The sequence below is a fragment of the Amblyomma maculatum genome, chromosome 6, assembly GCF_055883805.1.
Source record: "Amblyomma maculatum isolate TAMU_Amacu chromosome 6, ASM5588380v1, whole genome shotgun sequence".
In the NCBI taxonomy this organism is placed as follows: Eukaryota; Metazoa; Arthropoda; class Arachnida; order Ixodida; family Ixodidae; genus Amblyomma; species Amblyomma maculatum.
Window position 1 is genome coordinate 148,091,688 of NC_139349.1, and position 23,171 is coordinate 148,114,858.

Consider the following 23,171-nt stretch of genomic DNA (forward strand, 5'->3'; position numbering starts at 1 on the left):
CGGTGGCCAAGAAGCTACGCAAGAAAGAAAAAGAAAAACAACCTGTCTCCTTACAAACTACTAGCCAGAAGAAAGTCATTCCTTACATTCATAAGGTTTCACATAATCTTAGAAAGATTTCAGGTAAATATGGCGTTGATATTGTTCTTTCTGCACCTTGCAAGCTGTCCAGATTGTGCAATTTGGTGGGAAAGACTTACCAAGATACTTTGTTGGGCGAGTTGGTACTTATTCATTATTAATATAAACAGCGCGAACACGAAAACAAGGGACAAGAAACAAGAAAACCACAGTACATGCGCTGTACTGTGGTTTTCTTGTTTCTTGTTCCTTGTTTTCGTGTTCGCGCTGTTTATATTAATAATGAATTGGCGGGAAAGATTGTTTCCAGATCAGGCAAGTGTGACATAAAACACTTAGAAGTAAACAAGCGTGTTGCATGTGCGAAAGGGGTTATTTACAAGATTCCCCTCAGTTGTGGGCGTGTTTATATTGGACAAACCGGTAGGTGCTCAAATGATTGTTTACGAGAACACGCGCGTTCCTTGGGGGAGGCAGGGGGCTCGAATTTGCCGATTCACTGCCGCAGTTGTCGGGGCTGTTGCCCACAGCTCAGCCAGACTGGGATTATAGGAAGAAAGAAGGGACAACTTGAAAGAGATATTGTAGAGGCGGTTGCCATCCAGCGTTCGCATCCAGATGAATGCGTTAGCTCACCTTCTGTCACTCTCCTCCGAAAAGAACTAGATATCCTTGTCATGTGACTTCTTGGGTGGTTGTTTTACTTTTTGTTTTTATGCATCCACTTTCTCCCCTGGTTTTCGGTCGTATAAAAATATTTTTTTGGACCTCTTGTTTTGTATTCGTCTCATGCTCATCTAGTGCGGAGATCTTTGTCTTTTCATTCATGTGCTGTTGTAGATTGTTCAGATTATTTTGTAATGATTTCCTCTTTTATAGATTATGCTTGTTCTCATCCTTTTATTAACTTCCACGTGCGTCTTTTAAGTTTCGCCGAAGGTCTTGTTTGGTTTTCATGTTTCAGTCCACTTTACCTGATTGTAAGGTCACATGTACCATCTGTCTTTAAAAAGCCCCTGTTTTTTCAATAAACTTTTCAGTTGACAGCACCGCCCTGTGTTGTCTCCAGCCTCCGTCCTGTGCCTGCTGCGGTTTTATTTTCCTCACGTCCCATACGCGTGTTGAGCCTGCCGACACACTATCCTTTGTGAAGCATGGCCATCTCTTTTGCGGACAAAGCCATGGACGTTTTGCTAACGCAAACATCTGGCTTCCTGGTAATATGGAAGGCCTCGGCGACTCCTCTGGGGGTCTCGTGATTGTGAAAATATAATATATCGTTGTCAATAAGGGATTGTACACATTCACACGCATTACATTGTTTTGCCAAGTTTGTTTTTCTTGTAGCGAGAGCTACACTGGCCTCAGTCTCGACATTTCGTCGTGCCTGTCCATGCCTGTCCGAAGAGCGAAGAAAAAACAAGTCATGAGAGGTGGTAACTGGCAGCTGACATGGCCGAGCACTAACTGGATTTAGGGCTTCCTGATATATGTTTGGCAGGAGCTGCCAACTCGGGCCTCTCCTTCCTTATGGGATCGCGATATCACAATCAGCCTACCAAAACCCTTGCATTCACTTTATCCGTAGGCCACGTAGCCACGTTCATCGTCATCATCAGCCTGATTATACCCACTGCAGGGCGAAGGCCTCTCCCATATTTCTCCACTTAACCCGATTCTGTGCTAGCTGCATCCACTTGACCCCTGCGAACTTCTTAACCTCATCCGCCCACCTAACTTTCTGCCGCCCCCTGCTACGCTTTCCTTCCCTTGGAATCCAGTTTGTTACCCTAAGCGACCATCGGTTATCCTCTCTTCGCACTACATGTCCCGCCCATGTCCATTTCTTCTTCTTAATTTCCATTAGAATGTCGGTAACTTGAGTTATTTCTCTGACCCACTCTGCACGTTTTCTATCTCTTAATGTTACCCCTACCATTTTTCGTTCTATAGCCCTCTGGGTTGTCCTCAACTTAAGTAGAACTCTCTTGGTTAGCCTCCACGTTTCAGCCCCATAGGTGAGTACAAGCAAGATGCAACTGTTATATACTTTCCTCTTAAGCGATACCGCTAAGCTGCTAGTCATAATCTGCGAGTGCTTGCCAAATGCGCTCCATCCCAATCTTATTCTTCTTGTTATTTTCTTTTCATGGTCCGGATCTGCGGTTACTACCTGTCCTAAGTAGACATATTCGCCTACTACTTCCAGTATTTCGCTACATAATGTAAACTGCTGTTCTTTCCCGAGGCTGTTGAACATTACCTTAGTCTTCTGCATATTGATTTTCAAGCCTACCTTTCTACTTTTCCTGTCTAGGTCATCAATCATTATTTGCAGTTCATCCCTTGAGTTGCTTAGCAAGGCAATGTCATCAGCAAATCGCAGATTACTGAGGTATTCTCCATCTACCCTTATCCCTAACTGCTCCCATTCCAAGTCTCTGAATACTTCCTCTAAACAAGCTGTGAATAGTACTGGGGGGATTGTGACTCCTTGCCTAACACCTTTCTTTATGGGAATTTTGTTACTTTCTTTATGCAGAACTATGGTTGCTCTGCAGCCACTATATATATATATATATATATCTTACAGCCTTTTCACGTACGGCTCGTCTACCCCCTGATTTCGCAATGCCTGCCTTACCGCAGAGGTTTCAACTGAGTTAAATGCTTTTTCGTAATCAATGAATGCTATGTATAAGGGCTGGTTATATTCCGAGCATTTTTCTATCACCTGATCGATGGTATGGATATGATCGATAGTAGAGTACCGTTTCCGAAACCCTGCTTGATCCTTTGCTTGATTGCAGTCTAAGGTTCTCCTGATTCAATTAGCGATTACCTTAGTAAATACCTTATACGTAACAGACAGTAAGCTGATTGGTCTGTAATTTTTAGGGTCCTTAGAGTCCCCTTTCTTGTGAATGAGGATAATGCTTGCATTCTTCCATGGTTCCGGTACCGTCGATGACACCAGGCACTGCGTATACAGGGTGGCCAGTTTTTTTAGCACGATATCCCCCCCCGTCCTTCAGCAAATCTGTAGTTATCTGATCCTTTCCAGCTGATTTCCCCCTTTTCATAGTTTCTAGTGCTTTCTTGACCTCGTCCTTCGTCACTGGTGGAACGTCTGACTGTTTTTCTCTACCGCCAATCTCATTACGGTCCTGACTCTTTTGGCTACTGTAGAGATGTGTATAGAACTTCTCGGCTACTTTGACTATCTTGTCCATATTCGTGATGACGTTGACTGCCTTGTCCCTTATCGCATACATCTGGTTTTTGCTTATGCCCAATTTCTTCTTTACCGCTTTAAGGCTTCCCCCGTTCTTTACAGCATGCTCAGTTTTCTTCATGTTATACTTCCTTATATCGGCCACCTTGCGCTTATTGATTAGCTGTGATATCTCGGCCAATTCGATCTGGTCTGTTGGATTAGATGCTTTAATACTCTGGCGTTTCTTAATCAAATCTTTCGTCTCCTTAGACAGCTTACCGGTATCATCTCTAACTATCATACCGCCTACTTCTAACGCACGTTCATACGGCTGGGTTAAAGCGAGGCTTCATATGTTGCCCGGTAGCTTACGCTTTCGCATCATCGCGAAGGTGGGAGTGAAAACAGAGAGAAAGAGGGGCTGTAGTGGAGGGCTTCAGGCCACCGCGCGATAGATTTTTTTGCCTCAACGCACTTTAGTGGTCAAAGGTGTCCTCTATGGCATAAATAAAGTTGAAATCACAGAATAAACTACTATGTTCAAAAGCCATGCCTTTACTTTCAAGCCGAACCTAAGCGTAGCCATGCAGATAGCTCTCGCGTAACTGCAGGTTTAGCCACATGCTAAACGACAGGTAATTTTTTTTTAACATCTGTCGTCCTCAAACAATGCAAAGGTGCTTCCTCAGCTCGGTGAGGGTCTCAAATGCGCCTGCGTATGGAAGGTTGCGTTGGGTGGCGAATATCAAGATTTCCGTGAAATGATCATCGGCAGGGTGTATTATTGTGTTCTACGTAGTGCTGTGGGACAGGCAAATGTAAATCAGACGTCCCCCAACTCAGTTCTCCGTCATTGTATTAAGGTTTCAGGTCCTGCAAAGGAGAGTTTAGGCCAAGCTTGATGCACGACGCACACACTGTAGCTATGCATGGAATATCTCTAGTTGCGCTTGGCGTATAACACAATTGCGTCCTTGGGCGACATTTACCGTCGTCAGATATTCACTTAACTTCCGGTTAGGATTCCTTGAATTCTGCAAGAATCGCTCCATCCATGCAATACGCGAATAAGTTTCAATATGGAGCTGTGCCTTTTCCTCGGTAAGGCAGTTTCTCCTATCCTTACGTTGTGTACTTGCACTGCCCTTCTTTCCTCACCTGCGGCGCTCATCAAATCCCTTTTTATGCCTTGCCCAAGCAATGGGGGATTCCTTAAGTCAGGTAGGTCTATTCCACCAAACGGCTTTTTTTTTAAGGTTTTGGGGCTCGCTCTTTTTCTTAGAACTTCTGCAGGATGCTTTGCTCTCGAGCAGTGATTCCGGTGTTCTGGATGGCCAGCTGTTGAATTTTCAGCGTGCGTTTGGCGGCGAACGGTTTGTACTGTTATGCAGAACGTTGCCTAGTGAAATGCGGTTGTCGAATCTGAACAAAGAAACCACTTTTCTTTCCTTGCAGACTGGACGTGAGTGTCTGGTATTCTTTCCGTCTGGCGCCCATTAGCGTTGTCATCAATTCAAGTCTAGGGAGGGAAAGCTTTTTAAATGGGGCGGCTCTCGTTTTGGACCAGATCAAAGTCAGTGTCGGCCTGCATTGTTCACATGGGACCAAGTATGCGACAGCTTCGTAGGCGTTTGGAGTTGCATCTGTGAAAATATGCATCTCAAATCCACCAATAGCAGCGCTGATAAAAAATTTGGAGCAGTTTTCTCTCTTAAGTTGTGCAGCGCTGTGTAACAGTGTGCCCTTGCTGTTTTCATCTCATCAGGCAACGCTGAATTCTAGCGAATTTGAAGTTCCCATAGCATTTGGAACATCGATGTGTTTGTTAAGGTAACTGGGGAGATCAGACCTAGGGGATTTCAAATGCGTGCTGACACTTGGAGGATAAATATTTTTGTATTGCTGTTACGAACTACAAATTCGAAAACGTGTGCCATCAAAAACGACAGTTGGTCTTCTCCTCAATTCTCCACAAGAGCAATCACGCGTGTTGCACTTGGTCTGGGGCATTCCATTAGGCCTTTTGGACATCCACCTCCTGCTTCTCAAAGAGCTGCTGTAGCCTTTTTGAATTTTAATTCCACTTTAAAAGAGTTATTCTCGCTCCTTTCATTCAGCTCAAGGCCTCTGGATACAGTGCTTCAGATTCTTCTGTTTCTGTACCCGTGTCAAGGTCGTCGACATCGAAGCTTTGGGCAAGCGTCATTGCTCTGGTCAGTACAGTCGCTAATCGCATGTTGATGACCACCTATTGTCGCGGCAAGCAGCAATGAAGTGCTGGTCACTCCGAACTAAGCCCTTGTAATTCCCCAACCCTTTAGAGGAGGGTTTTGTCTTTTATTAGCACATTGCTATACCAAAACAAGCGCACAGCACCACGGTATTCCTTTCTAAGTGCGATCTTCGGAGACGAGTTTTCGACATCTGCAATCAGTCCAGAGAGGCGCGTTCGGGCATTTAGTATCATTTTCAAGATATCCGAGTTTATGTACAGACGTGGATCTAATTCTTGTTCGAGTGCCACGCAACTTACGTCGCTACATGAAGCATCAAGTAGTGTTATGACTTTTGTTATTAAGCCGCAAGGCCGCAGCACAGCTCGGTTAGGCATGTAGTACACTCTGTTTACAATTTTTCTGGTCGGTACTTGAAACTCTATCCGAGAATTTCTGTTCGAGGTACGGACCTATGACGTCATCGTACAAGGTTAGCTTTGTCTCACTCATCTCTCAATAATTAGGGCGCGAGACTGGCTAAGCTTTTTTTGCAATTCCTTCGTTTTCAGCAAGAGGAAAGTTCACTTGCTTCCCAGGAAGTGCTGCTTCGTACCTTCCATCGCTGAGCCAAATTGACAATCTAGGGGGTTGATGAACCACCTCGTTTTCTTTCTTTTCCCTGGGGAGGGGGTTCGAGGATGTGAATACCTTCAAGCTCTCAGCATGACGAGCTCAGTTGCCAGTTGACCTGTGTTTTCAGTTACACTGACTCGAAGAACTGCTACCGTCGTGTTATCGTTGCTGCGCGGAATGGCTGCTTAAAGTGTGCATCCAAAATGTAACTGAACTGCCATTACACCGCCTTACAGCTACAGCACTTTGCTATGTCTAATTGTAGTCAGCTCGAATGAGAATTCCAATGCCATTTCTGGTCAATTGTTCAGGTGATAAGGTAACGCCTGCTAGCTCAGTCACATTCCGACTGACTTGTTTAACAACATCATCCGGGAGCAGTAGCTCATGGCAACAGATCTTCTCGAGACTGATCTCTTTGGTAGTATCCCCCCCCCCCCCTCACACCAAATTCTAACACTTCTTCGCTTTTATTTGAAGGTATTGCCTTATCCACCGGAAGGGTACTTATCATTTTCACCCACCACCTCTATATTAGGTGTACGTGAACGTTCTTCTGTCAAACAAGTTTTTTACTTCCTTCATCAAAACGTGCACGAGCGAGAACTAGTCGTTGGCTAACCTGTGCCCAGACTTCAGCTGTCTGCAGCAGCTCAGTGGACGTCAATATTGCCGGATCGTGCGGCGCAGAGTTCAACCCAGACACCGTGTTATCTGATCTGGCATCTGACCCCAAATATTGGGTCGCACGTCGGAGTGATGTGCCTTCTTTGAATTGTCACATTTGACACTTTTCTTGAGACCGTGATTAGAGGTATGCCATTGAACAAGCGCCAGAAACATCGGCCGGCTTTCTGCATATTACTTTTCTTTTCCTCTAAGGAGAGTGATTCTCTGCCATCTTGAGTAATATGACCTTTCAATGCACAAAAGGCACAATCTTCATATTGTTTAGGCTGACTAGTCAACAGTGAAGTTGTCGATCCCTTTTTGAGTGTTAGGCTATTCGAAAGGGAAGGAAAATGAAAGGCTGAACCTTTCATTTCTGGTTTGTGAAGTGCCCTCTATCGACTTTCGACATCCAACTTCAAGAATTTGAGTAAGCTCCCTATCTCCATTTGTCCTTCGTTTTATCTGAAGACAGCCATTTGTGAAACTCGACTCGAGCATTCTGAACAGTGCTGAGCACAGCATGGCTTCATAACTGCTACTCTTCACTCCAAGAGACGTCACTGCTGTCATTCTACGTTGTAGGTGGTCGTAGAATTATCGTAAAGAGCTCACCTAGTTTTTGTTCCGTACTAGTGCAAGTAAAGCAGCTGCGTTAAATGTTCTTAGATCAGGACATCAGGCCGACAGAAGCGTTCTTTGAGGATATTGATGGCAGCCTTGTAGTTATCGCCTGTCTGAATGCCTGCCACAGCTCAGGATGCCTTTCCTGTATGCATTGATTGCAGGCCGAGAAATTTCTCAGAGTTTGTGGGCGCAGTGTTGTCGCGGCCGGCGTGCTGGTACTGATGCCAGAACGGCTGCCATTATGTTTTGGCACCATTATATCGTTGAAGCTCCAGCTCGGTAGTGTAACCTTGATGCATGACAATTCCGATATCTAGCTGAGCTTCTTTCAATCTCTGTTTAAATTTCACCGTTAAACCTCATCTGCCCAAATAACTTTCTGCCGCGCACTGTTACGCTTTCCTTCCTTTCTAATCCAATTTGTTACCCTACACAACCATCGGTTATCATATATCTTTGCACTACATGCCCTGCCTATGCCCGTTTTTTCTTGATTTCCATTAGAATATCATTAGCTCGAGTTATCTGCCCCACTCTGCAAGCTTCCTATCTCTTAGCGTTAAACCTACCATTTTTCATTCCATAGCCCTCAGCGTTGCCCTATACTTAGGTAGAGCCCTTATCGTTAGCCTTTACGTTTTAGTCCAATGTGCAGTTATATCTGTACAAGAGGTAAACTTGGGAAAGTGATGTCATGGTTTAGCCTAATGTCCCAAGAAAACTGCAAGAAATCAAAGTTCATATTACCGTGTTATTTATTTCCGAGCCCACGTATATAAGACATGGATTAAAAAGGCAGCCATAGCTATACGTGTCGGATATTCAGTATTTTTACTTTCGGACAGCCCACAAGAGGTCTTTATTCCTTCATTTCATCCACTCAGACGCCAGAGGGTGATAGTAGCCGGAGCAACTCCGTCCAGGAATACAGCTGGATTCATGACTCTGCTTGCGACTAATTCAAGCTTGCCAGCATCACCTGTAATTGAAGCGAAATGTTCATAAAATACGAATGACAGAATATAAAATATGAATGCGTAAATATATGACATTAAGATCCTATTACAAGCCTTTTTTACGGAAATACGCTAAGAGTGAATATGTTTGTGAGTTTCATTGACTAAAGGCAACGCCCAAAACTGGCCGCCAATCTGAAAAAAAAAAAGTGAAAATTTACTCATTATATTGTAGCGCATAATTCTCGATTTATCTTTGCTGGCTTGGCAGCGGCTCTTCTTAAGGGGTGAGTGTAACTAGTCTGACGGAGAAAAAAAAATCCTTGGATAGGCTGGATCTTGGAGGAAATATCGGTAATAAAATTCAGCGGAGACACTTAGGACGGCTTACGAGTGGGAATGCCGGCACATTTTTTTTTTTGCTGTTGCTGCTTTCTCCGCACACTTGTTAGAACGACCGCTTTCAGCAGGTGCAGCCGCAGTTATTGCGGACTCTAAGCCGTCCATTTCGATGAAAGACCCGTCATGAGTCGTGTTCTCATTGCCATCGCAGCAACATGATCTCGCTACGGTCTCTCATCTATGCAGAGCACGGCAGCGATCTTGGCCTTGAAGGGTCGTTCTCCCTAAAACGCGACACAGCCTGACCCTCCTGTAGAGGGCTTGTACTGCAACGTTTTGCACGATGTCATGACGTATTTGTACAGGAAAGGCCTGCATTGTATCTGGTGGCGCTCTATATCACTATTGAATAAAGAAAACTCTCAATAATTCGATATTCAAGGGACGAGAAAAATGTCTGATTTAACCGAAAGCTCGAATTATCAAATGGGTCTGAAAAAACTACTAAAAACCATTTGAACCAAATTTTATCTGAACAACGATGCATGTCTGCATCTTGAAATAAAAGGAATAACGGCATTTCTTCAAGGTTTTGTCCAAAGCTTCGCTTAGCGCACACTGCCGAAACGGCCTATTCAAAAAAGCCCTATTAAGTTTTGAGGATGCTTCACTTCACAACACATGTGGACAAGAATTGCGATGACGCGCGCAGTGCGGGCAAACTGCGGCGGATTCGAAACTTTTCGGTGTACTCGGTATCTTTCGAAAATTCGAAATAAGTTGTAGAATAACGCAGATGTCATACATAAGAAGAACAAGGAATAGAAGAGACAGAAGAGATCAGCGCCAGGTTTGGCTCTTCTGTTCCTTGTCCGGTCATCTGTGCTGTTTAGATTAATTATCGATATGAATACTTGCAAATTCGAATATCAGTTTGTCGAATCCGAATTCTAATTTAATTAGAAACATGTTCGATTCTTTTGTTTTTTTGAAATTTCAAATATTCGCACACTCTTCGCCTCCTTCTGATAACAATGCTCGCTCATTAGTAGTTTGATTAGAGACAGAGCAGTCTGTCAAATAAATTTCATAGGGCCATCAATAACGCGGAATACTAGCGTTCTGTAAACAGTTAAATTGACTTCCGTATGCTATCTCGAAATTAACTGGTCAGTTTCCCAGGGGGACGTGAGGTATATTTTGCCGAGTAGAGAATTTTCAACACTTTTTGTTCATTGAGGCTGAAGCGGTACCTACAGCCCAATTAACCAAATGAGTCAAGTTGCTAAGGGATCTCGCATTGGTGACAACAAATTATAACTGGCTTTGAACCGCACTTTGATTATTCTGCGTCAAAAAGCAAATGTTTTTGGCCATGACTAACACCATGCTTGCTGCGAAGGAACTACTATTTAAACATAAACTTACGCACACATATCTTAGGGGAAAATGTTGATGGCAGCTCAACTCGGTTAAGCCTGTATATGCGTAGCAAAAGCTACCAGACGGATTGTTCACGAAATCCGACTAGAACGTTCCTGTCGCTGATGCACTGGCTGAAAACCATATGGTGCGATCGGCGAGACGGTACGCCTTCTTGGCGTCTTGCGAATCGTTGTGCTCCATTTGACCGGCTTTTTCTTCTTCTCCCCCTTTTCACTATCTTCTCATGCTCCCCTTCTCCTTTTTTGTCTTCGTCTACTTAGCATTTTACGAATCTTCTTGCTCCATAAGGCCGGCATCTTCGTCTTCTCCTCACTATTCTGTCTTCCCTTCTTCCTCTTCTTCCATTTTTTGTGGCATGGAGCAGCTAGTTGCCATGGTTGCGGCGCATACGTTGCAGTGACTAGCGGCGCTAACCCGAAATTCGCCGCTGACTATCCTAGTGCAGCTTTTGCTACAAAAGTTGTAACCTTTACTCCAAGGTAATAAATCGTAGCATCTGTCATTCTTTCTGCTCCGCCGCAGTCTCTTCTAGGTTAGGGCCGTCTACTGCTGAAACCAAGGACGCGGGATCGAATCCCAGCTGCGGCGACCATTTTTCGATAACGGCGAAACTCAAGGCGTGTGAGCTGTGCGATGTCAATGCACGTTAAGAACCTCAAATGGTATAAATTTCCCCAATCCTTTTCTACGGAGTCTCTCACAGCCTGAGTCGCTTTGGGGCGTTAAATCTCATCATAAATCAGCAGAACTTTCTTATAGTAGCTCAGTTTCTCCACTCTGTATTTCAGCGCACTTTCTTACAAATATTGTAACGTAACGTTACAGAGAAGGCGCTCTGGCACTCTGGCACCGAAGAACACCAACAGCCAGTCAAGGCAGCACAAAAGCGCAGCACCGTTTCGCTTCGTCGTCTTCTCCGAATCGCCGGTTCAAATCTTCGTCGTCTATGAATGGCATGTGTCATTGCCCCCCTTTTTGGCAGCATCGCCTCGATGCTGCAAATGCTGCTTGATGCGATGAGCTGACCATTAGTCTCAAGAATAGTCAGCGGGGCGATCGTGGTAGGGTTTCATCCGGACGACGTGTACAACATCAGTGAACTTGCGTCGTCTGCGGCTTGGGGGATCTTGGGTCGCGGATTCAACTTCGTAAGTAACGTCGCTGAGGCGGCGGAGGACACGATATGGGCCGAAGTACCGGCGCAGCAATTTTTCAGACAGCCCACGATGACGAACGGGCGTCCAAATCCAGACATAGTCTCCAGGCTCGTAGGTAGCGAAGCGCCGTCCCTTGTTGTAACGGTCAGCGTCTAGTTGCTGTTGTAGGTATATGCGCTGCCTTGCCAGCTGCCGTGCTTCTTCCGCACGCTGGGTAAAACTAGCGATGTCCAGGTCAAGCTCATCTTCGTCGTCGTTGTATACGGGCAGCATTGTATCCAGTGGAGTGGTCACTCGACGGCCGAACACAAGCTCGAAGGGTGTGAGCCGCGTCGTCTCCTGAAGTGCCGTATTATATGCGAACGTGGCATATGGGAGGATTTGATCCCAGGTCTTATGCTCTATATCCACGTACATAGACAGCATGTCGGCCAGAGTTCGGTTTAGCCGTTCCACCAAGCCATTAGTTTGCGGGTGGTATGCCGTGGCCCGTCTATGACTAGTGTGTGTAAGGTTCAGTACAGCCTTAGTCAGGCGGGCCGTAAAAGCTGCCCCGCGATCGGTAATGATAACAGCCGGAGCGCCATGACGCAACACGATGTCGTGGACAAAAAACTCTGCGACTTCGGTGGCAGTTCCATTTGTGAGCGACGCGGTCTCAGCATATCGGGTCAAGTAGTCTGTCGCGACAACAATCCAACGCTTTCCATTAGTTGACTTCGGGAAAGGACCAAGAAGATCCATCCCCACTTGTTGGAAAGGAGTTTTCGGTGGAGCGATCGGCTGAAGAAATCCAGCTGGTTTCACGGGTGGAGTCTTTCGGCGTTGACAATCACGGCAGGTTTTTACGTAAGATCGCACTGAAGGTAATAATTTCGGCCAATAGTATTTCTCCCGAATTCTTGCAAGCGTACGACTAACTCCCAAGTGGCCGGAGGACGGTTCGTCGTGACAAGCGCTTAAGATGTCAGGCCGTAGGTGCGTAGGCACTACGAGTAGAAATGTCTCTTTGGATCTTTCAAAATTGCGCTTGTAGAGAACTCCACTTCGTAAAGCGTATGACTGCAAGCCACGACGAAAAACAAGCGGTACTCTACCACCGCGTCCTTCCAGATAATCGATGAGCGGCGCCAGTTCCGGGTCCTTGCGTTGAAGGTCAGCCATATGGGATTGGGTAATGGCCCCAATAAAAGGAAAATCGTCGGCGTTTTCCACTGCAGTGGAGTCCAATGGCGCGCGTGACAAGCAATCAGCATCTTGGTGTTTATGTCCCGACTTATACACAACAGTGACGTCATACTCTTGAAGACGGAGGCTCCAACGAGCTAAGCGTCCAGACGGGTCTTTAAGGCTTGCCAGCCAGCACAAGGAATGATGGTCGCTGACAATACGGAAGGGTCGTCCATACAAATATGGTCGAAACTTGCTGATGGCCCAGATTACCGCAAGGCACTCCTTCTCCGTTGTCGAATAGTTCGCCTCTGATCGTGAGAGTGTTCGGCTCGCGTAGGCGATAACCCGTTCTATTCCGCCTTGCCACTGAATGAGTACCGCGCCGAGGCCAACGTTGCTGGCATCAGTATGTACGTCTGTTGCGGCGTCTTCATCGAAATGGGCGAGAATTGGGGGTTTGTGTAGCCGGCTTCTAAGCTCCTGGAAGGCTTGCTCTTGATCGTCTCCCCACAGGAAGGGTATGTCATCTCTGGTTAGTGCTGTCAGTGGTTCAGCTATCTTAGAAAAATCTTTGACGAAGCGTCGATAGTACGAACAAAGACCTAGAAATCGTCGAAGTGCCTTTTTGTCGGTGGGACGTGGAAAATTTGACACTGCGGTAGTCTTCTCGGGATCAGGGAGAACGCCCTGTGCACTGACAACATGGCCGAGGAAGCGTAGTTCTTTGAAAGCAAAGTGGCATTTCTCAGGCTTGATCGTTAGTTGCGCGCCTTTGAGTGCTTGAAGCACGATGCGCAACCTGTCCAAGTGTTGCTCGAAAGTAGGCGAGAAAATAACAACATCATCTAAGTACACCAAGCACGACTGCCACTTGAGACCTGATAAAACCGTGTCCATCATACGTTGGAACGTGGCCGGCGCAGAGCAAAGACCAAACGGAAGCACCTTAAACTCGTATAGGCCGTCGGGCGTCACAAATGCAGTCTTCTCTCTGTCTCTCTGATCCACTTCGATTTGCCAGTATCCGCTTTTGAGGTCTAATGAGGAGAAGTACCTGGCATCGCGTAGTCGGTCGAGGGCATCATCAATCCTGGGCAGCGGATAGACGTCCTCTTTGGTCACGTTATTTAACTTTCGGTAATCGACACAGAATCTCAAGGTGCCATCTTTCTTTTTGACAAGGACCACTGGCGACGCCCATGGGCTCGTCGAAGGCTGGATCACGTCGTCCGCAAGCATTTCATCCACTTGCGTTTTAATGGCGTCACGTTCCTTAGGAGAAACCCGGTACGGGCGCTGGCATACCGGTAACGTGGTCTCATCGGTGATGATGCGGTGCTTGGCGACAGGAGTACGACCGACCTTCGAGCCTGTGGCGAAGCAGTCTGCGAAATCGCTCAGAAGAGCCGAGAGAAGATTCCTTTGATCGGGCCTCAAGTCGGAGCTAATTTTAACGGTTTGCAGAGCATGACAAGGTGCGGCCTCTTCTTTAGGGTTCGTTCCGGCGGTGCATAATTGAGGTAAGGCAGTAACATCGTGAAGGACGGCAACAGCCGTGTCCTTGGCGAGATGCCGCGTCTCCTTAGCAAAATTTGTCAGGAGGACAGTAGCACAACTGTTCTGGAGTTGTACGAGTCCTCGAGCAACGGCTAATTCCTTCTCGAGGAGTAGCGGAAGGTGCCCATCGGCGATGCCCTCGTAATCGTGGAACAAATCATGCTTTACAACAACCAGCACACTAGAACGTGCCGGAACCCTCACGTCATCGTCGACTATACGCAAAACGTTCAGATCCGGATCTTCGTTTTCAATGCGCGCTACGGCTCGTTTCGTCGAAAAAGAAACACGCGCTTCTTTCAGGTCAATGACAGCGCCGTTGGTCTGCAGGAAGTCTAGACCAAGGATCAAGTCTTTCGAGCACTCAGGAAGCACGATAAATTCTCCGACATACACAAAACCACGGATGCCGACCCGCGCTGTGCACTTGCCTGCAGGTTCAATCAAGTGACTTCCCGCCGTACGAATTTTCGGGCCGGACCAGTTTGTCAAAACTTTCTTCAATTCTCGGGCGAGACCACGGCTCATTACAGAATAATCGGCACCAGTGTCGAGTAACGCGGTGATATCCACTCCATCAATCGTTACACACAAATCGGAGGTAGTATGCCGGATGCTGTCGCTACCTGACACAAGTGAAATCTCGTCGGGTCGGCCTGACGATGACGGAGGATCTTCACATTTCCCGACATCAGCGACCCTGCCTCCGAAGGCCGCTGGTATTAGTTTTCCCGGCCAGGGCTGGGAGAGCGGCGTCGGGAAGAGTGGGGACTTGTGGAACGGTTGCTCGTCGGGGACGTAGACCGACGCTCATGGTAACCGGATGTGACGGGGTACTGTCGCGCTGCAAGGTCGCTTGCAATCTCAGTAGGCCGTTCTGCATTCCGAGGGTAGAGGCCCTCCGAGGCGAAACCCCGCATGTTGACGCGGCGGTACGGGCATGCCCGGTATAGGTGACTGGCTTCACCGCAATGATAGCACAGGGGCCGACGATCCCGGGACTGCCATACTTGACTTCTACGGAGTGGCTGGTAGATTGCCGGAGGGGAGTAGCGAGGCTGCATGCGGCTCCATGCGGGGTGCTCCATGCGGGGACCCTGCGGCTCCATTGCTGGAGCTGCGGCGTTGATACTATGGTCTGGCGGGGGAGCCTTACTCAGGACGGACGCGTAGGTGGGCCTCGCGTCAAACGTCTGGTGAGGAACGCGCTGCTGGGGAACAACGTCAGCAACTTGCTGAGCTGCCATACGCACCTCGTCCCGGACGACTTCAGCCAATGAAGGAAAAGATGCTGTGTTGCAAGGCATCCGGAGCGCTTGCAGTTCCTCCCGCACGACAGAACGGATGAGATTGCGTAGTGAGTCCATGTCACTGCCGACATGTACAGGGGGTGCGTCGGACCTAATGATGTTCACGTCACGGTTGTACTGACGGGCTCGGTGTTGCAGCGTTGTCTCCATGGTCGCTGCCTCGCTGAGAAACTCCGCCACTGTGCGTGGTGGACTGCGCACCAGTCCCGCGAAAAGTTCTTGTTTAACGCCCCGCATCAGGTGACGCAGCTTCTTATCTTATGACATTTGTGGGTCTGCACGGTTGAAAAGGCGTGTCATGTCCTCAAAGAACATACGCACGCTCTCGTTCTGGCGCTGAATGCGCGAGTGTAGCGCAGCTTCCGCTCGCTCCCGGCGGTCGGCGCTAGGAAACGTGGCTTTGAAATCACGACAGAAGGCTGCCCAGGATGGGAAGGAAGCCTCATGGTTTTCAAACCATGTCCGTGCAGACTCTTCAAGAGCGAAGAACACGTTGTGGAGCTTACGCTCATCAGTCCACCCGTTGTAACGAGCAACTCGCTCGTAGTTCTCAAGCCAGTCCTCGGCGTCCTCGAACACGTCGCCATGAAAAGAGGGGGGTGTTCGCGGCTGATGACACAGAATGTGGGTGGGAAGCCTGCTCTCAGATGTCATTGCAGCAGGTTCTATGGCCGTCTGAGGGTGCGTCGTACTGGTAGCGGCCGGAAGGGGTCCAAATTCAGGGGGCTCTCCACGTAGGCGGCGGCCGAGGCGTTGATGTACGGGGGTAAGCTCCGTATTGACAGGTTGATTATGCAGGACTGGATCGATACCTGGCTATTCCTCCACCAGATTTGTAACGTAACGTTACAGAGAAGGCGCTCTGGCACTCTGGCACCGAAGAACACCAACAGCCAGTCAAGGCAGCACAAAAGCGCAGCACCGTTTCGCTTCGTCGTCTTCTCCGAATCGCCGGTTCAAATCTTCGTCGTCTATGAATGGCATGTGTCAATATATTGTTACAGACGAAGAAGGAAAAAGAGGGCAGTGGCGTGGGCAGGAGCGCGCGCGCTAGGCCGCACACAAATTCATAAAACGTCATCTCACGACCATCGAGCATCTTCTCTCTGTCCTCTGTTCTCCTGTTTTCATCGCTTGCCGCTACGTAACATTTGGTTGGAGGTGCTGCGTACGTCATCCCCATCCTCGCCTTGGAGCATAGACGCCATCTGTAAGTCGGGACCATCAACCGACGGCCCAGGGACATCGCCGAGCAGTTTCGCCCCAGCCCTTCAAGCCCAAACCTGACCAACTACCACCGCCCAGCCCCCAGCCTGGACCTGAAGACAAGGAGAACAGGCCGACCAGTCAGAACCGAGACGAAGGACCCGAATGACCCGATGAGAACCGATGGACACGAACACGCAACCCCCGCCCAAGCTGCCCGAAGTGACCTTGAGCCATCCGTCCCATGGACTCTGGTGACGGATGGTTGACAGCTCCAGGAGAGGCGGATCACCCACGCATCAGACATCGTACCGGCAAGCCGTTCTGTTCTTACTTCTTCCTCTTCTTCAAGCATCTAGACACGCCCTTCATCATGCCATGAAATCATCATCGGTAAACTTCCGCGTCTACGACCGGGACGATCGCTCGGTAGCCCCTGGTCATGTTACGGACGAAGGAGGAAGAGGGCAGTGGCGTGGGAGAAGCGCGCGCGCTCGGCCCGCACACAAATTCATAAAACGTCATCTCACGACCATCGAGCATCTTCTCTCTGCCCTTTGTTCAACTGTTTTCATCGCTTGCCGCCACGTAACAATATGTTATGCCATCTCTTTTGGGTATTTAATTATCGCGTGCCCCACTTCAGCAGCATCCTGTGACGCTTCTGACAATAACTCTCCACTAACTACTTCGTGTTTAAATTTTAGCTTATACCTGCCCACTAATGTGTATATTTCTGTTCTCGTCCATTCCCTTGCTCAGTAAGTTGATATTTGCGTTAATCGAACGTATGCAACACGTCTTTTAAACTATGCTTTAAAACAGCTGGAAGAATACTGGGGCCCTAGATAACATTCAGTGAAGCGTTCCACACTAGGCGACCAAACAACCATGAATTGCGAAAGAACGCTTATTGTCCCTTCTACAAGCTAGCAGAGGTGCAGAAATAATATAGCAAGTTAGTGTGGTATGATGGGAAGAAATAAAATAATTTATTGTTGCTCTCCGGTGTATGCACGCAATGCCTTGATGATTCCATTCGTCTTTATTTGCATGAGCTTTTAGGCAGCACGCCATTTCAGACAACAATGATGCGGACGTAACAGTTGATGCCGTTCGTAAAGTGATTAAACTGTGGGTCTAGGCTAATCTGTAATTAATTTTGACACAAAGCGTGCAGAAAACACGTACAATGGAGCAAACAGACAAGCGCTACAATCCCAGGTGCTGACATTTTAGGCTCGTTAGATTAAGGTTTAGTGGACAGACATGGTTTTTCAGCGATTAAATTGCCGAGACTATGGAGTCAAGGACGCCGTCAACCACTAGAGGGAATACGTGATTCGGTACATGATAGTTGGTACCATGGCTAAGTTATTCAGTTACAGTGTTGACTCTGGCTCGTTGAAAGTCACGCGGCTTGCCAGGTTGACGTCCACTTATACATGGCGTAGTGAAGCTTTCGCTTCAGCATGCATCTATCCGCAAACTACAATTGAGACAGAGTCAAATAAATTGATTCAAAAGTACCCAGCTAAGATGTGCGTTCCTTAGAGGACGTGCTGTGATCATGAGACAAAGACCTACATTTTAAAAGCAATTCTGGAGCATCATAACAAATATTCATGGCGATTTTGAAAAGCTTCGCACGGTAGCACGTGTTTCAAGCGAGCACTCTACCTACAAAAAACAAAGAAACGAAAATACAACAACGCTTTATAAAAAACGTGTGCTTGTGAGGTGAAATCAAGGAAGCTACCACAAGAGTAAAAAAAAAAGGCATAATTTTAAGTGAACACAGAATTAGCCCCATCATTCACAGGTGACTGATTTTCTCTTTTCGTACAGACGGCAGTTTAAAAGCGGTAATTAAGATGCCACAGCCGAGTAGACCTCTAACAATGTCCTTTGGTGATTGCGACGATGATAATGCAAAACACAAAAACAAAAAAAAAACGAATCAGTGAGAGAGTATAAAACAATGAAATTACCGAAATGTTCCCGCAGGGTAGCTTCGTCAGTGCTTCGTGGAGAGGCTGCAGAAGTAAACGGCAATACGGCGTTACAAAACACCTTTTCAGTCGACAAGCGTGTTATCACCGTACGTGGCACTGGGAACGCCAAATGTTGCGAGTTTCTTGAGGTCTTCCCCCAACTGCTAACAGAAAGTAGCCGTGTTATCTATGTTAAGTCACAGATCTAATTTCTTCGAACATCTTATAAAATTTGTTTTTGGCATGCTGAAGTTATATATATAAACACGCCTCGCCTGCTTTTGCCGACCGGGTAAAAATAAGCGAAAAAGAAAGCAAAACACAACATACCCAAAGCCTACTCTGTTCGTCGACATTTGAGCACAGGGAGGACTTCCATCCACCTCGTAATGGGGTTCATTAACGAGAGGCAATATATTTCCTGTGCTGCAGCACGCTCGTGTAAAACCTGTGTTTGAGCCAGGTTTTTTTTTTTTTTTTTTTTATTCTCTTTAGCTGATTCTGCGCCCAACTGAACCGAGCTGCACAGATGGCACGGCCTTTTCGGCATGCTGCTTTTAAGGCAGTGGGTGCGGAGACGCAGAAGTCGTCCTAGCCGGTCGGCTTCCGCATGTTAAACAAGATTACATATTTCAATTACTTGCAATTTCTGGTCATTTTAAATTTCCTTAGATCATGAGAAGATTATCTGCTTTATGCATTTTAACGTTTCCATTTTGCTTATGCTGACTTGTAACACCGGGAAGCCGACACCGCACAAACCAGTTGCTATATAATTTGACACCCTACGGTAAAAAGAAACCTAATCGACAATCACTGAAAGTCTGGCATTTCCCTAGATCAGAATCAGAATGTGACTGAGGTAGCCTGAATAAAGCCAATGAACTTGGCCTTAATGCCACAGTTCCGTTTCGAGGGGGCAACAGCGGAAGACCATCCCGACGGACGATCTCATGACACCTCTGATGACTCGTGACACACTTCGATTTCTTCAAATAGGTTCGAGTTTTCTAACCTAATGTGCTTAGAATTAAAACAGATGTAACCAATGGTATGTCCCTAATAATGTCTTGGCTAGCTGCTAGCAACTACGCATTTTGGCGCACTTACAACATGTGAACGTGGTGTACGTTCTGGAACAAAGAAAAATAAAATAAGTCTGGATTTCCACCCAAATCATAAACAGATTTGGTAAACTCAACATAACGTGCATTTAGGACTCGCCACTTCGTACTGCCAACACACACACACACACACACACACACACACACACACACACACACACACACACACACACACACACACACACACACACACACACACACACACACACACACACACACACACACACATATATATATATATATATATATATATATATATATATATATATATATATATATATATACCGGGTGCCCCAGCTAACTTGAACCAAGGGATACAAAATTAAACATTTGAGGCAGGTCAGTGAAACCAATTGCATTCAACTGCCAGCCTCCTTGCGCACTACAGGCATTTTTTGTTTTGCAATGACTTAACTAGCTAGTTATGTTAATTTTTCTAATTTAGTAAATATCGACTTTAGACCAAACATGTGAATTGAAAACTTGTAGAGCACCTTCAGAAACCCCCATTCGATTAATTGCGATAAAGAAAGTCTCACGTGTATCTTTTTTTCTGGGCTCAAAAGAAAGCCCGCGAAATATAAAAAATACCACGTGACTAGCGCATTTGTGCGCCGCGATTGTGGTGCTCTCAGTCGTGGTTTGAGCGAACGAAATTAGCGGCGGCCGTGTCTTGGCCCCGTTAAAGCGGCAGGCCGATATGCCTGCAATGGTTTCTTCGCCCGCGTCAGACAGCCGGCCCACGTGACGGTGCAAGTAGCAACGAGCGGGGCGAGCCGACACCACAGAGATTCGAACAAGGCCTGCTTCTTTCCCATCAGCGAACGTCACGACAAACGGATGAGCGATACGGCATCAGCCACTGAATCTGCGCGTACAGGCTTGGGTAAAGCGGCGAGATGACATCATGTGACTCGACTAAATTAGCGCTGCATCTTCATTTGCCGGTTATTTATCGTCATCCGCTTGTCGTGATGTAGGCTGCTGCGGTGCGTAGGCCTGGCCAAGACGGCGGTGGCGACGTGGCGAGCTCGAGCTCGCTCCAACCATCGCCAACATTTCTGCCTGCCGCTGCTACGGGACAATCGGGTCACGGCCGCAGCTGATTTCGTTCGCTCAAACCACGACTGAGAGCACCACAATTGCGGCGCTCAAATGCGCTAGTCACGTGGTATTATTTGTATTTCGCGGGCTTTCTTTTGAGCCCGGAAAAAAAGATACACGTGAGACTTTCTTTATCGCAATTAATGGAATGGGGGTTTCTGAAGGTGCTCTACAAGTTTGCAATTCACATGTTTGGTCTAGAGTCGATATTTACTAAATTAGAAAAATTAACATAATTAGGCAATTAAGGAATTGCGAAACAAAAAATTGCCTGTAGTGCGCAAGCAGGCTGGTAGTTGTATGCAACTGATTTCACTGACCTACCTCAAATATATTATTTTGTAACCCTTGGTTCAAGTCAGCTGGGACACCCGGTATATATATATATATATATATATATATATATATATATATATATATATATATATATATGGTTGGTGTGTGGGGTTTAACGTCCCAAAGGAAAGCGACTCAGGCTATGAGAGACGCCGTAGTGGAGGACTCCTGAAATTTCGACCACCTGGGGTCTTTAACGTGCACTGACATCGCACAGCACACGGGCACCTTGCTTTTCGCCGCCATTGAAAAGCGGCCGCCGAGGCCGGGATTCGATCCCGCGTCCTTTGGAATAGTAGCCGAGCCCCGTAACCACTGAGCCACCCCGGCGGGGTATATATATCAGTTGTTTTATTCTTATGAAAGAAAACAGCTAGGGGTGAAAAGCGAGTCAACACGAAATCATTCACACAGTGAAGACGAGCGATGTATGCTAGATGTATAGCCAAACGACTTCTAAGCTGTCGTTCACAACCGGTATAATTTTGTGGCCTCTAGGTAAATCTTTCTACTCAAGTACAGGATCATTGAACAGGAAAGCATATCTTCCTAAAATTTGGGCTGGAGTTGTTTTGGAGAGCTGCCTGTCGAGTGACTGCCGCCTTCCAATCACTCACATAACAGAGAGTGCATGCATTGTAGAGAAGGAGCTGCGCAGCCAAAATCTCCGCCAAAGGGTAGTCCTGCGATCTTGCGGCTAGGTAGCAAACGTATCTACTTCAGCGTTCGCGAAAAAACACATCACGGAGAAAATTTTCTAAGCAGTCAAAAAATTAAGAGCCATATGAGTGCTCACTTGCACTACATGAACTCTCGGTAGGCGGGTAATGTGCGGCCAGTATGTCGAGGTAAACCAAATCACAAGCAAAAGCAGTACGCACTTTTATACCAAGGTGCATCGTAGACTACCGTCCACATCGCGTATGAGAATCCAGGTGCAAGGAGGGGCTTCACCGCAGCGGCGTATCTGGAAAGAACATAAGACTACCACTTGAAGCTTTCGGTCGCTGTACCGTGACTGCAAAGCTCGTGGAATTGCGGTGATTGGAAACAAATAACGAAACACGGCCAAAACAAACGGCCTCGTATTTCATACCTTGGATATTTTTGCTCTACTACTCTTTGTCTTACGGGAGCTTGGTCAAAGTAGCCTTATCATCCCCCCCCCCCTCACTTGTTTGTTTACTGTGCAGAATGACATAATTGGTCATTTATCTAACAAGATCAAGGGAACTGTTTAATTAAGTTGGAGATCTCATGTCCTAATTGGTCTTCGTTCAGAAGGAAGATGCTTGGGAGTTACGAGACTTTAACAAAATTTCTTTGTTTGAACAAAGAGTGACTCTTCGTTATGAGACCTAATGTTACCTAATGAAGAGCATTTGCAAAACTCAATGAAACTCACTTCGCTCTGTCTGGTTCTGGGATTGCCGTGAAACCAGATCTGTCAAACACGATGTCCATTGGTCCCGCACATTCTCTGTCGAGAGAGCCAAAGTAAATATGTAACTGCGTGCGCAATTGAAGTCCCATTCAATTAGAGCGCGGAAATAAAATAGTCTTCAATTACAGCCTTTTCAGGATAATTTTCTATGTAACGTCTACAACTTTCAAAACGGGTATCTTCCTAAAAACTTCAAACTGCCATGCATTTGTAGTTTTTTTATTATATTGGCACAATTTCTGCCAATAATCTGAAAACACCTTCATTACGATGTGCAAAGGTTTTCATCACTAGGCAATATTTTTCGTAAAGTATGCTTTCACAGCCAAGCTCGGACATTTTTTTTTTTTTTGTTCACTTGAAACAAGTTTACAGCTCTTCTTCTACGGTGACATAATATAATTTTTGAACTTAAGAAGTTCTGGTTATCGAAGTCTGCATCAATTAGAGTGGATCAGTAAGTCGTAGGCAAATTATGTTTTGCAAAAACGAGATTTCAAACTGTGGACATACAGGGTGTGCTTCGAGGCCTAGCACACTTCCTTTCAATAAATACGCTATTTCGTTACACACCTGTGC

General features: G+C 46.6%; 1 protein-coding gene across 1 annotated transcript in view; it reads right to left on the reverse strand.

Annotated features, from left to right (window-relative positions):
* LOC146186990 (thiopurine S-methyltransferase-like) overlaps nt 1-23,171 on the reverse strand; it is a 54,717-nt gene that overhangs the window by 24,046 nt on the left and 7,500 nt on the right. Inside the window, exons 5-6 of the mRNA XM_084608157.1 lie at nt 22,554-22,628; nt 22,030-22,115 (exon numbers count right to left, since the gene is read on the reverse strand). Of these exons, the coding sequence (XP_084464283.1) occupies nt 22,030-22,115; nt 22,554-22,628 (161 nt within the window). The remainder of the gene's footprint in view (nt 1-22,029; nt 22,116-22,553; nt 22,629-23,171) is intronic.